The 12,019-nt window shown below is 35.3% G+C and overlaps 2 protein-coding genes and 1 non-coding gene across 4 annotated transcripts; 1 reads left to right on the forward strand and 2 right to left on the reverse strand.

Moving 5' to 3' along the window:
- Positions 1 to 454: 454 nt before the first annotated feature.
- LOC144473244 (uncharacterized) lies at positions 455 to 4,839 on the reverse strand. Of its 2 annotated transcripts, XM_078186939.1 has the most exons (4): positions 2,873 to 4,839; positions 2,597 to 2,784; positions 1,261 to 1,337; positions 455 to 1,152 (listed from the first exon to the last, which is right to left on the reverse strand). In XM_078186939.1, exons 1-4 carry the CDS (start codon positions 4,148 to 4,150, stop codon positions 971 to 973), a joined length of 1,725 nt encoding a protein of 574 aa, XP_078043065.1. In that variant the 5' UTR covers positions 4,151 to 4,839; the 3' UTR covers positions 455 to 970. The 2 variants fall into 2 exon arrangements, with proteins under 2 accessions (XP_078043065.1, XP_078043066.1); XM_078186940.1 differs by lacking the exons at positions 455 to 1,152; positions 1,261 to 1,337 and adding an exon at positions 1,939 to 2,500.
- A 972-nt stretch (positions 4,840 to 5,811) lies between these two features.
- On the reverse strand, positions 5,812 to 7,018 carry LOC144472772 (uncharacterized). Its single transcript, XM_078186105.1, has 2 exons — positions 6,739 to 7,018; positions 5,812 to 6,530 (listed from the first exon to the last, which is right to left on the reverse strand). The coding sequence occupies exons 1-2, from the start codon at positions 6,917 to 6,919 to the stop codon at positions 5,812 to 5,814; spliced, it is 900 nt and encodes a 299-aa protein (XP_078042231.1). The 5' UTR covers positions 6,920 to 7,018.
- A 1,065-nt stretch (positions 7,019 to 8,083) lies between these two features.
- Positions 8,084 to 8,165, forward strand: Trnas-cga (transfer RNA serine (anticodon CGA)). Its single transcript has one exon. It is a non-coding gene; the product is annotated as a tRNA-Ser (tRNA).
- The last annotated feature ends 3,854 nt before the right edge of the window (positions 8,166 to 12,019 follow it).

The raw sequence follows: 12,019 nt of genomic DNA on the forward strand, positions 1-12,019 counted from the left end.
CCATTAAGAGCATAAAAGTTTTACTTAGGTAGCATAATATGCACGGTGTCGCGTAATTGTACTGTCGATTTCGATCATTTTCAACCGCGTCGCGTCACGCGGACAACGGCGAACGAAGGAAAAAACGACAGCTGCTAAACTACACTGTCCGCGCGAATGGTTCGAATTCGCTAACGCGTTGTGACTATTCGTTGATTGTGTGAACGGAGTATCAAGCACGGTACAGTGAAATTACAACAGTAGATTAGATTAACCACCTTTGTAAATTTCACTGTAAAACAATAAAATGCTGATTTCTAAATATATTACAACCCTCTGTTTTCATGAATTTCATGCCGTTCATTCTCTAGTAATAATTACTCGGGGATTGCACGCAATATACTAAATCTTTAAATATCAACAGCTATAGCTTCAATACAATTGGAAGGAAAAATTATTCCAAACTTTAGCAGTTTAATTTGTTTATTTCAATTTTAGAAAATTGTTTAAACAGCAGCCGAAAATTACTTTTAATTCCGAAGAATTTTTCAGAATTAATCTTTTAACAGTCTCAAGTATTTATAAAGAGTAATGTAAAAAAATATAAAACGATACTTTACATTGCCAACGACAATGGGAGAAAAATATTGCAATGAATTCAACTGTGAACGAACTAAAAATAAATTAAACTTTCGGCAGTTCGATTAACAGCTTTAGACACAATTCAGTTAATTCTTCGACCTCATTACAAGTATTGCGGCGTTAACAGATATTACACTGCTCAATGAAATTAGGAAAATAAAACATTAAAATTTAGTTAAACATTAAAAACATAATGATTCTTTGTCAATCTTGCATTTTCTTCTCGAAAACATTTAATCGTAAATACTGATCACGTTGAGCAGCGTATTTCTATAATTTGTATCACAGAATGACGAATCTTAACTTTAAATGCTATGCTAATACTGTAGACGATAAACAGTATTAAATGCTATGGGTCGTCGAACTGGCCTTCCGCGTAATTCATCGACCACACCAGAGTCCCTTGTTTCAACATTTTCAAAATCTTCGATCTGACACTCGTTGCATGATAATCCGCAGGACAGAAGAACCGTTGGTACGGTTGGTAAAATGTGAATGGCGAATAGCCACGAATCGTCGGTTCTCTATCTTCTGCAAAAAAAATTCCCTTGAATTAATATTTATTCCATTTGTCAATTTGGTGCGTCATAGTTATATACATAAATCCAAAATGTAAATTAAGCTATTACTGTATCTCACCATTAGGATCAAAGTCATCGGCTGAATCTTCTGAAGTATCCCAATGCTCGTGTCCAGATTGATTGATGTCCCCGGGTCTAAAATAAAGATAAATTTCAATAAAAATTATATTATAATTATTATTAAATATCATTTGTTTTTTTCGTATTCCGCAGTGAAAATTTTTCTAGCGTCTATAGGCCTTTTTCTAAGTATATAAAGACCAACTTGGGACCAAGTCCAAGCCGATTTCTAATGTCTGAAACGTCGCCGTTTACTCAGCGAAATCGAACAGTGATAACAACCTCTTCATCTGTATATAGACAAAAAGCTATTGCCATGTTTTTTGAACACCTTATGCACATAAAACACGGACTGATCAGTATAGTCCGTAGATGTGTGCTTATTTGCGGAAAGGTAGACGTAGTGTCTTATACAGCATTTATGATAGCTCTCCAAGCCTCGTCCGCGGTCTGCCGACCATACGGGTTCAAAGGGGTCCGCATAGTCGACGTCCATGTGCTAGAGGATCGCACCTGTGCAAAGGGGAACGTGCCTGTGAGCTAGGAGTTGCACGGTGCTGAGCACAAGTTAATGTCCCATGAGAGGGGACATCCGAATGATATGCTAGCATTACGATGTCCCACGAGAGGGGACGGTAGAGTGCAAAGGGTTAAGCATCTTCAGGTCATTCTGCTAACCGTTTCTCGAGCTCAGACAAAAAGTGTGGAGTTTTAGCAAATTCCACTTCTCCGGAATTTTGTCTATGTTAAACATTTCAGCTATGCAAATCGCAAGAGAAAATAAAAAAGAAACATCGCCTTGGTAGAAAACAAAAATTCGGTTTTACAGACGTAAGAATTGAATTATTTCGTATTTAAGACTCACCTCACCCAATCCAACCAAACCAGACATTAACCCTAACCCACTATAGTTCACTATACAGGCAGTCATTTTATTTTTAATATAATTACACAAACGCTGATCGAAGAACAATTACCTTTATTTCTAATTCTTCTAAATTTGCAAATCGAATTGTCAATTTACACGAACTTATCGTAGGTTTTACATTATATTCATTAAGCTTAGTATACTTCACATTGGCTGTTCTTAAATTATAATAGCTGCGGGAAAAAATAGAATAAATACATGACAGCAGTAAAGGAATCTTGGATTAACTTTTTGAGTCGTATACTGAAAAAGTTTTGTGGCATGGTACTTCATCATTTTAGAGAATTTGTTTGTAGCTTCAAAACTGCTCCTTCTCAATAAATAGAAGTTTAGTTCATTTCAATATTCTTTTTTCTTCAAGCAAACATTATGAAATATAAATGTAATGTAAACTGAAATAACTTACGATGGACACAAGACTTCCCCATTATAAGAAAGATCTGACGACGATGATGAGTGTGATAGTCTTCTTGCAGGTGAAAATACTGAGTCATCGGATAACTTTAATTTGATTCCATCAAGTATTCTGTAGCTGCTTTTCCAATGATCTCTCAAACTGGCTCTCATAATTTCATATTGACCGTACCTATCAAGCTATTGATCTCGTTATTAATTTTTACTGTACACATTTTTGGAGACGATTCTTCTTATAATTAATAAAGTATCTTATTTAAATTCTTACCAATAAATTGTTGGTCAGAAAATAGTTTTGTTCGAGGTCCAGCCCTATCAAACCTGTCAGTTTCTTTAAAAATTCAGGTACAGTTTCCAATTCATTGTCGTAGAGATCAATATATTGTAAACTGTTCACAGTTTCCAACGTATCCGGCAGCTCGCACAAATGATTATGACTCACATTCAACTCTTCTAACGATATTAGTTTTCCAATAGTCTTTGGAAGTGTCATTAAATTATTTCTATCTACCATCAAACGTTTCAATTTTGTCAGGGAACAAATTTCTTCTGGTAACCAAGTAATATTATTAAAGCTAATATTCAGTATGGTTAAATTAACAAAATTACTAATTTTTTTAGGTATTTGTGGAATCACTGTTCCACTCAGATCAATTTCTTTCAGATTGGACGGCTCTTTCAACGAGTTTATTGGTATAAACCAGAAACCATTTCCATTATGGATGCTACTATTGCCAATTATCAATCGTTCGAGATGTATCATTCTAGCTATTAATTTTTCTACGATTGTCTCGTCTAATTTGCATTGTCTCATAAAAAACACTTTGATGTTGAGTGTAGATTGTTCTTCTGGTAAGTCAAACTTATGAAAGATTGTGCCATTCAGAGATACGCTAACCAGATTCTTATACCTAGAATTTAGTATCCATCTGGGAAACGATGGACAAGTACCATTTTGTTCAGCATAGAATGTGGTCAACTTAATACTTTTCGGTGAAACATCTATCTCCGAGCAAGAATTCTGAGAGAATGTAAACTCTTGCAAATTATGCATTCCACTTTCAACGCAGCTTGGAATTATTTTAAATTGATTACTTGAAAGAGAAAGACTTTTTAGCTGATTCAAATTCAAACACGAACCTGGCAAGTCTTTCAATTTGTTAGAACTGAGATCTAATTTCTCTAAATTCACTAAATTCTCTAAATCATTTGGAACTTCTTTTATATAGTTATTACTAGCTGTGAAAGTTTTTAAACTAGTCAATTCGCTGACAATGTTTGGAATACAAACAAATTGATTAGAATCAATGTTTAAGTGAACTAGGTTTTGTAGAACATTTAGAGCATTTGGTAAGTCGTTCAATTTGCCATTGGACAAATCAAGATGAACTAAATTTGTTAAGCATACAGAAAATCTGTTGGATAAATCAATTAGATGATTTCCTAACAGAGACAGACTTTCTATATATTTCATGTGTAATATTAAGTACATTTGCTTTTTCATTTTCATTGCTAATACTTTATTTGGATTATTTTCCAATACCATATTACATAGACTACCTTTAAAAGTCAACTACGCGCTGTCTTTAATTGAATTTTCCAAGATATAGTCTTTAGACATTTCTGTTAAAATATATTACATAAATTGGTATTTAATTTATTCAAATGATCAAAGTTTTCTTGATAAATTCCTCCAAAGTACAACGAGGTACAATACTACCTCAATTAACTCTAGGACACCAAACTTTTCAATTGTGTCATTGAAAATGTTTACACAATTCGTAGAATTCTGCACATATTATCTTTGAAATTAGTTAAGAAAATTATACCCCCATCTTATTTTACAAACTTTTCTACGACCTTTATTCCAGGTACTGTAAAAATCGATATGTATTCAATAAAAGTGAAAGTGTAAAGAAACTTTAGGTTAAGAATATCACGACTACGTGAATTATACATTCTGTATACACATAAGAGTCTGTAATATAGTATTTGAAGATTTATGGTCAATTCAAGATAATGACACACGAAATAATACCCCAGTGATAAATCAAGAAAGGCGGGAGTAAAGAAAGCACGAATTTATCAATGTATTTTACGATAATCTAATAGCAATGAACGTCAAATATATTAAATATAACTGTAATTAAATTGTACCAGTTCAAATATTAACCATGAAATATAAAATTTAACTATGAAGGGACAAGGTTAGCTTTGACAAGGGTTAATGCAGAGATTTTCTTTGCTTTAATTCTTGGCGATTTGCTTGTGGGACAGTGCTGCCCTCGTGGTCCAAGAGAAAGAAATACGAAACAAATTTGTCTTTACGTATAGATTATAAGAAACCATGAACCAGTTGCGTAACTAACAATAATGAAAATATAGCAATATTATAATATATCGAAATGTGGATTCTCAATTTTAATTTTCAGAGAACTCTAGATTTTTCGTTTTAAGTAGTACATACTTGTTTATCGTTGGAAACCCATATGTGCCGTAAATGGGAATAAAGCATTGAAAGAAAGGCAATTTCAAAATTAATTTGCATCATTAAATAAAGCTATATTTTTAAGCAGAAATTTTGAATTTTATTTCTATATTTTTCTTTACTTACTATTTAAAATCCACAATCACTTATTTGCCAACTCAGTATAGCGAGAAGTAGAATTGGTGTATAGTGGTCAGACGTGCCACTTGATTCTTATTCAGTGGCATAATAAACGGAGGTTTACGACTTATTTTTTGACGTCGAAAACAAGTAATAAAATTATTTTCTTAATAAATTTAATTTATAATCGTCTGTATAATTTTGTTCAATTACCAGAATATTTACCATACGGAATTTTTTACCACTTTTGGGTGCTTCTTGCTGTCTCCCAAATTTATATAATTTATTAATATTAATATTACAGCTACTGTGCAAGCGCTTTGTAATTTTTCGTAATATATTTTTCTTTTACTAAAAGGCACTTCATTAAGTCAATAAAATTTTGTATAAATGAAAGTTAAAAAAAATTGTGGACAATATTAAGAACTATATTCCGTTACTGATATTTTATGACATGTGTCTCTTGACGATACTATAGGTATACAGCAAAATTGTACAACACTCGTTCGAAACATTTTATATTTCGAATACATAAGAATATAATCGCAGGCGTGTATAATACAGTATGTACACAATATCTGTGCATCTATAATACAATATTATAAATCGTCTAAGTCTAAATTCTCTGTACACTCGTTATGCGAGTTTATGGACACAATACTGTTCGATGAACTGTGCGGCGTCGCGTTCCTCGGGAGCGCCGATGTCTGGTGAACTTGAATCTGCGACGAGCTGTTAACATTCAACGAATTATGAGGGTGCTGCGAACTGTGTTGCGAAGTGTATTGCGAAACGTATTGCGGCTGATTGATGTTTACTATATTTTTAACCAATTTCAATACTTCGGTCCTAAATTCCAATTTGTTATGAATATTGAACGATCGCACTGTCGGCAACAACGAATCGAAGAAAGCTCTGTCTTCGTCCAGTTGCGTCTCATAATTGTTTTGCGGGTGTTGCGCAATTGGCGTAGTTAAACAATTAGTCAAACGTTGATCGAGCATTTCTTTGCGACGGCGTTTGCTCTGCAGCTCGCTGAGAGGATTTTTGACGTTCGCGAATTCGTGGCTGTTGCGCGTTCTCTGTGTGCTCGTGATGTCGTTGTGCGACGAGTCCGAATTGTCGCCTTCTGTTTGCGACATCGTCCCGTATCCTACACCATTCCCAGCGTTTATGTTCCTTGGTTTTAATAGAAACGAAAGTTGATTATAGTATATGTATTGTTTCGCGCAATCAGCTTGGCCAGATTTACTTCTTTTCCGTATGCTTCGCATGAACGCGTCTTTGATGTTCTTCCATTTGTGGGCCAATCTTTTATCTGAAATTAAGGTGTATATTCGTATAGATATTTTAGGCAATTTTAAATAATTACTTAGACAATTTTAAATCCTCAGAGATATATTTTAGGCAATTTTAAATCTTTACAGATACTTTAGGCAATTTTAAACAATTTCATACCAAATCGCATATTTATTAAATACCCTACAAAACTATGTTCACTGTTAAAGCTTTGAGAAGAAACTTACTGATGTTATTTCTCTCGGACTCGGTCATCCCCTCGATATCGGGATAAAATTCTTTGGAAATGATAAACCACGCCAGTACTTTCATGTTCTTGTCATGGTAATTCTCGCACGAGGTGTCCCATATCTCTGGGTACTTCTTAATCGCTTCAATGAAAAGTTCAATATCAATGATATCGGTCATGGCGGCTATCTGCTGCGCGCCGGCGATTCTCCGCGTTGGTTCTATACTTTCTACGGTGGTGTGTTTCCACGTTTCTACGGGAGCAGCAGCGGCAGCGGCGGCGATACAGGACCGATACGCGGCGAGCGACAAGACACTACTGCGATGCCGCGTCGCGACACCGCCGCGACACCGTACGACGGGCGTCGCGTTGCAGCGGGCGGACGCGGCGTCGTTGCGTCGCGAGCAAGCGTATCGCTAGCGTTGCACAATCCGATGCACACGAGCAATGCGGCAGCGACGCGACGCCGCGTCGCCGTCGTGTCGCGCCACCTTCGCCGGCGATTCCGCGCGGCCGGTGACGGCGAGAGAGCGGTTTCACGCAAGGATACGCGGCGATTCGCGTGTTTGATACAGCGTTGACGCGGAAACAAGTACAGCGGTCGGAACACGTTGAATTACATGCACGCTTGGTATCTTTACTTGGACAATTTTTAATTATTTTACAGACACTTTAAACAATTTTAAATCATTATAGAAGACTTGGACAGTTTTAAATCATTATAGAAGACTTGGTCAATTTTAGATCATCACAGATGCCTTGGACAATTTTAAATCATTACAGATATATTTTAGGCAACTTTAAATCCTTACAGATACTTTAGAGATATCACCAGAGCTTAGATTTAAAAAATTATTAAGATGATTGAGTCGCGTGACTCAATTTTATCAAATTGAATCAAATTTATTTTATTTTATTATTATTTATTATTATTTTATTCAATATTATTTTATAATCAAATATATAATATATTTTCATTCTATTTTATTAGAACCTTTTTTTCAAACAATTTTTACCAATTTTACCAATTTTCTCCACATCTCACTGTTTCAAGCTTTAAATAAAATTTGAATAAATATTGAATGAAACCTTTCTGAACATTCATCTATTATCGAACCTAACGATGTTGCATTTATATTTTACATAACAATGTATACAAAATTAACAATACTCGTTTGCAAATAAATCGTTTAATGCTAAATTAATGGAATTTATTTCAGACTTATAGATGAACGATAATAAAATGAAGGCGTTGTTCAAGTTACGTGTTAAAGTATACGATGTGCGTTAGGGGTTGCTCTCGATTGGTCACCCACGGTATACGAGCAGTCGACAATAGGTGAGCAGCCGTGGCCGAGTGGTTAAGGCGTCTGACTCGAAATCAGATTCCCTCTGGGAGCGTAGGTTCGAATCCTACCGGCTGCGAATATTTTTTTTCCTCCTCCAACGAAGCGGAAAGTCTCCTTTGAAAATAGATCAAATAAAGGAATTAAATCGACTGGTTTTCTTGATAAGAATTGTATTGAAAAATCGCGAGTTTTCGATTCGCATCAATTACACAATTTTTAGTATATTTCAGAAATTTTGTCAATAAACTATAGTGATAGTCTGCACGACCTAAACGTCGAACCTACCACTTTCACGGACTATTTAGCGACTGCGGCACCTTTCGTTTCTTAACTGCCGCACGTAGACACGTCCGCGAACATTTTGTATAATACTATTATCAGATAACAACATATAGCGTTCACTTCTATCATATTTTGAAAAAAAGTGTGTCTTCTTTGAACGTATGCTATATTGTAAACTAAGCTATATTATAAAAATCACGCAATTTTGATTGTTCTTAGTAATGGTGTAGCTAACATAACCTTAGAAAATCACACAATTTTGATTGTTTTCAGTCATGGTGTAGCTGATATAACCTCATCATAACTTTGACATAATCTTCAGAACTCGTGTCCTTGAAGTTGAGACGATTAATTATACGTATGAATAATATTTCGATAATTATAAAGGTTATTTACAATTGAGATATTATAACTGGAGTTCTGAGGCGTTATAGCGTTCGTTTTTAGCTTTCATAAGCACTGCAAGACTGTCTGAATTGGTCAATATTACTCAAAGAAACACTTGCTTAAACAATAAAGTGTAATAACAAGCATATGGAGTCATTGTGTGTTTTCCATATTTAAACTAAAAAAACGCTGACGAAACTGGAGAAACGCCGAAACGTTGCATTTAATTATACTTGCAATTATTTTTACAGGAGATTCTTATTTTAAGGATTTGATCGGTCGCAAAAATTGAAAAACATTTTCAAGCTTTGAGAACATGAGACGCCATCTTTGTTGTGGGATTTTACCCTTCGGCGTGCGTTGGACCTAGCACCAATTGACCCTTTTATTTTCAAAATGGTCTAACTACATTTAGACTTAAATTAAGATATTAAAATATCAAATAATATTAATTTAATTATTAAAATTAAAATATTAAGGGATTGTGTTTCAATGCAATTAAAAATTAATGTACAAGATACTAATCGGTCATACCGTTTAAGTGTATCTAAAAGTGTTTTTATAATCCCTATTTAAATTCTAGAATTATTATTAAATAAATAATATACATTCCCTTACCAAGAATGAGGCGTTAGGCTACTTTCAAAATAAACTCAATTATTACTTGTTTCGATCGCTGCAATGGTATAATTTCAGTAGCAAATATTAACAAGTCATATATCAATAGTTTACACTAAATGGATCACAAATTACACAGATTATTTAAAAAAAAATGAACTTACATCACTTTCAAGATTTACACGTCAGAACAGCAAATAAAATGAACGATACATAAATTTGAATAATTAAAAAACGAAAATGAAAGGCAGATAAATGGATAAACGATAATATCGTCGGAGCATATTTCAACAAACTATTTGTAACACGCATCGACATTTATAAAAATAAAATTTTTCTATTTTTGTATTAACAGCTTTATATTTTTTAATTTAACAGCATTATCTTTTTATTCCCTAGGAATTGAAACGCTATAAGCGACAAATAAACAAATTTTCCAATCTTTGACCTTGGATTTCCAATATGAATAAAACCATGGGTGTACAATCTACCCCATAGAGATTGCTATGCATAATTTCCCGACGCCCTATACATATAAGTATACAATACACCTATCAAATATAGATATTATACTATACATGTACATGTCCTCGCCAAGGATATGCATATAAACGTGTTAACGTTACGTTGGTGTGCGCGATAACAAACAGTCGATTAAAATTGGTCAAACGTTTACCTCCGAACGGTAACTATCACCGAAGAAACGCAACGTTATGATCACAATCTCGACACGGTGTGTTGCCCCTGTATAATTACGATAGTCCGGTCCCGGAGTCGTAAATCTAATGACCATTAGTTTCGTATAAACCGCTGTTTTAATCGTAGGCTGTTCGATCGACAGAGAGAGAGAGAGAGAGAGAGAGAGAGAGAGAGAGAGAGAGAGAGAGAGAGAGAGAAGAAAAAAAGAATTGTAACAAGCCGAGGCCATCGTTTCTTATCTCACCTTGCGCTGCGAAATGTACCGCGAACCTCTGACATTCACTTTCTAACGGAACTAATGCGCCAAGAAAAACAAAAATAGAGCTGGAAGCTATGCGAGCCGCGTTTAGCCCAGGTGGTGTAAACGATAGTTTCGAGAGGAAAAATTCGATCGGAAAAACACCGGCGCGCGGTGCAAAATGCGCGCTGGTGCGAGTTCGAAAAGAAATGTCGAAGTGGTTTTGATCGCTGTACCGTGTAAACGGCGGCGTTACAGATCGTACGTACGTGTCTGTTATTAAAAATGTTAAAGGCACGTAATCGGAAACAGGTAACTATACCTCTCGAGCTGAATTGGTACAATTACGTTAATTTATCTTTCATCGAGTGCGGAGGTAATTAAAAATAATTACGGGTTCCAAATAATTCTTTTAATTAAAGCAACGGCTAGTTGTTTGTGCGGCTGCGGCTCACTTATTTTCGAATCTCTGTTTAGTAGAAATTAGAATTTAATTTGTTTAGGATTAAAAGAAAAGAAGTCGATTATTTTCTGTAATATTTCGTAATTTTGTCATTGGCGATTGTCTGCAATTTGACGAATTTGACGTCACTATGACGAATATGTGTTAAGAAGCAACGATCCCTCAATCACGCGCCAGTTTGTAGCGGACAACGGCGAGCGTCGTGCGAGTGTAAAATCCGGATCACCCGTTATTTTCGCATTCTTGCCGAGTACGCGAGTCCTAGTTTCCTGGCTCTCACCCACAACACCATCGAGAGTAGATTCTAGAGCAAAGTATCTACCCGTATCCTGCTGATCCTGTCGTGTCCTATCCTATCTACACGCGTCTGCAATACTTTCAAGTGAACGTGGAACATAGCCTCGCACGTAACCATCGAAACATTTGTTCATTTGATGAAAACAACTGATACATATATTAGTTCGACTTGTATAAAATCATCTCGTCAGCTTTTTAAAATAATATTAGCAGAACTTAACCTTAAATTGACTAAACAATCAAATATTTTAAACCGAGGTATTAAAACAAGTGAAAATAATATTATACAACTACGAAAGTCTACAAATAGAGTCTTTGCCATAAATTACTGCTTCCAAGAGCACTGTGCATTAGCAAATAAAAGAATTAAAAACAAGTCATCAGTATTCTGAGAGACCCGCTCGTACGCCTGCATATTGCACATTACCTAGATGCTTCCAAGTACCGATTTTCTTCCTCAAATTCCTACAATGCAAATTTCAAGGTTTATAGTATTCTCAAGACTCGTACACCGCTTACGGTAAACAACTATAATTTACGGGCCGCCATAATCCGTGCGAGCTTTTTAAAATTAGCGTTCCCGATTAAATAACCGCATTTTTGTAGAGTGAAAGCCACGAAAGCGGGTATCGAATATTTTTATATAATGCCCCGATAACGACAGCATAAACGTTAACAGCCTCGCTGTAATAAACCTTGCTTTCCACAAAGAGTTGTCAGAGTAATTAAAGTTTTTAATGGTTTTACAGCAACAGTTGTTCTTTTTACGATATTCATCGGGTATTTAGAACGATCTCTTACTTTCGCTTCGAAAGAGAGCCATTACGATGGCAGAAACAGTGCCGAGTACACGCGGCAAAAGAAGTAACAGCCACTGTTACACTCACTCTTACTTTACTAGGCTGAAACGAACGGTTCCCGAGCGTGGATCGGGTCTCTCGTCTAT

Source organism: Augochlora pura, chromosome 7 (genome assembly GCF_028453695.1).
Source record: "Augochlora pura isolate Apur16 chromosome 7, APUR_v2.2.1, whole genome shotgun sequence".
NCBI lineage: Eukaryota > Metazoa > Arthropoda > Insecta > Hymenoptera > Halictidae > Augochlora > Augochlora pura.

Coding starts and splice junctions, on each gene's coding strand:
- LOC144473244 (XM_078186939.1), bottom strand. CDS start 4,150: ATGGTATTGGAAAATAATCCAAATAAAGTATTAGCAATGAAAATGAAA. Junction 1,338..2,596: donor GGGGAAGTCTTGTGTCCATC/GTAAGTTATTTC, acceptor TCTTTATTTTAG/ACCCGGGGACATCAATCAAT. Junction 1,153..1,260: donor CGATGACTTTGATCCTAATG/GTGAGATACAGT, acceptor TTTTTTTTGCAG/AAGATAGAGAACCGACGATT.
- LOC144472772 (XM_078186105.1), bottom strand. CDS start 6,919: ATGACCGATATCATTGATATTGAACTTTTCATTGAAGCGATTAAGAAG. Junction 6,531..6,738: donor GTCCGAGAGAAATAACATCA/GTAAGTTTCTTC, acceptor CCTTAATTTCAG/ATAAAAGATTGGCCCACAAA.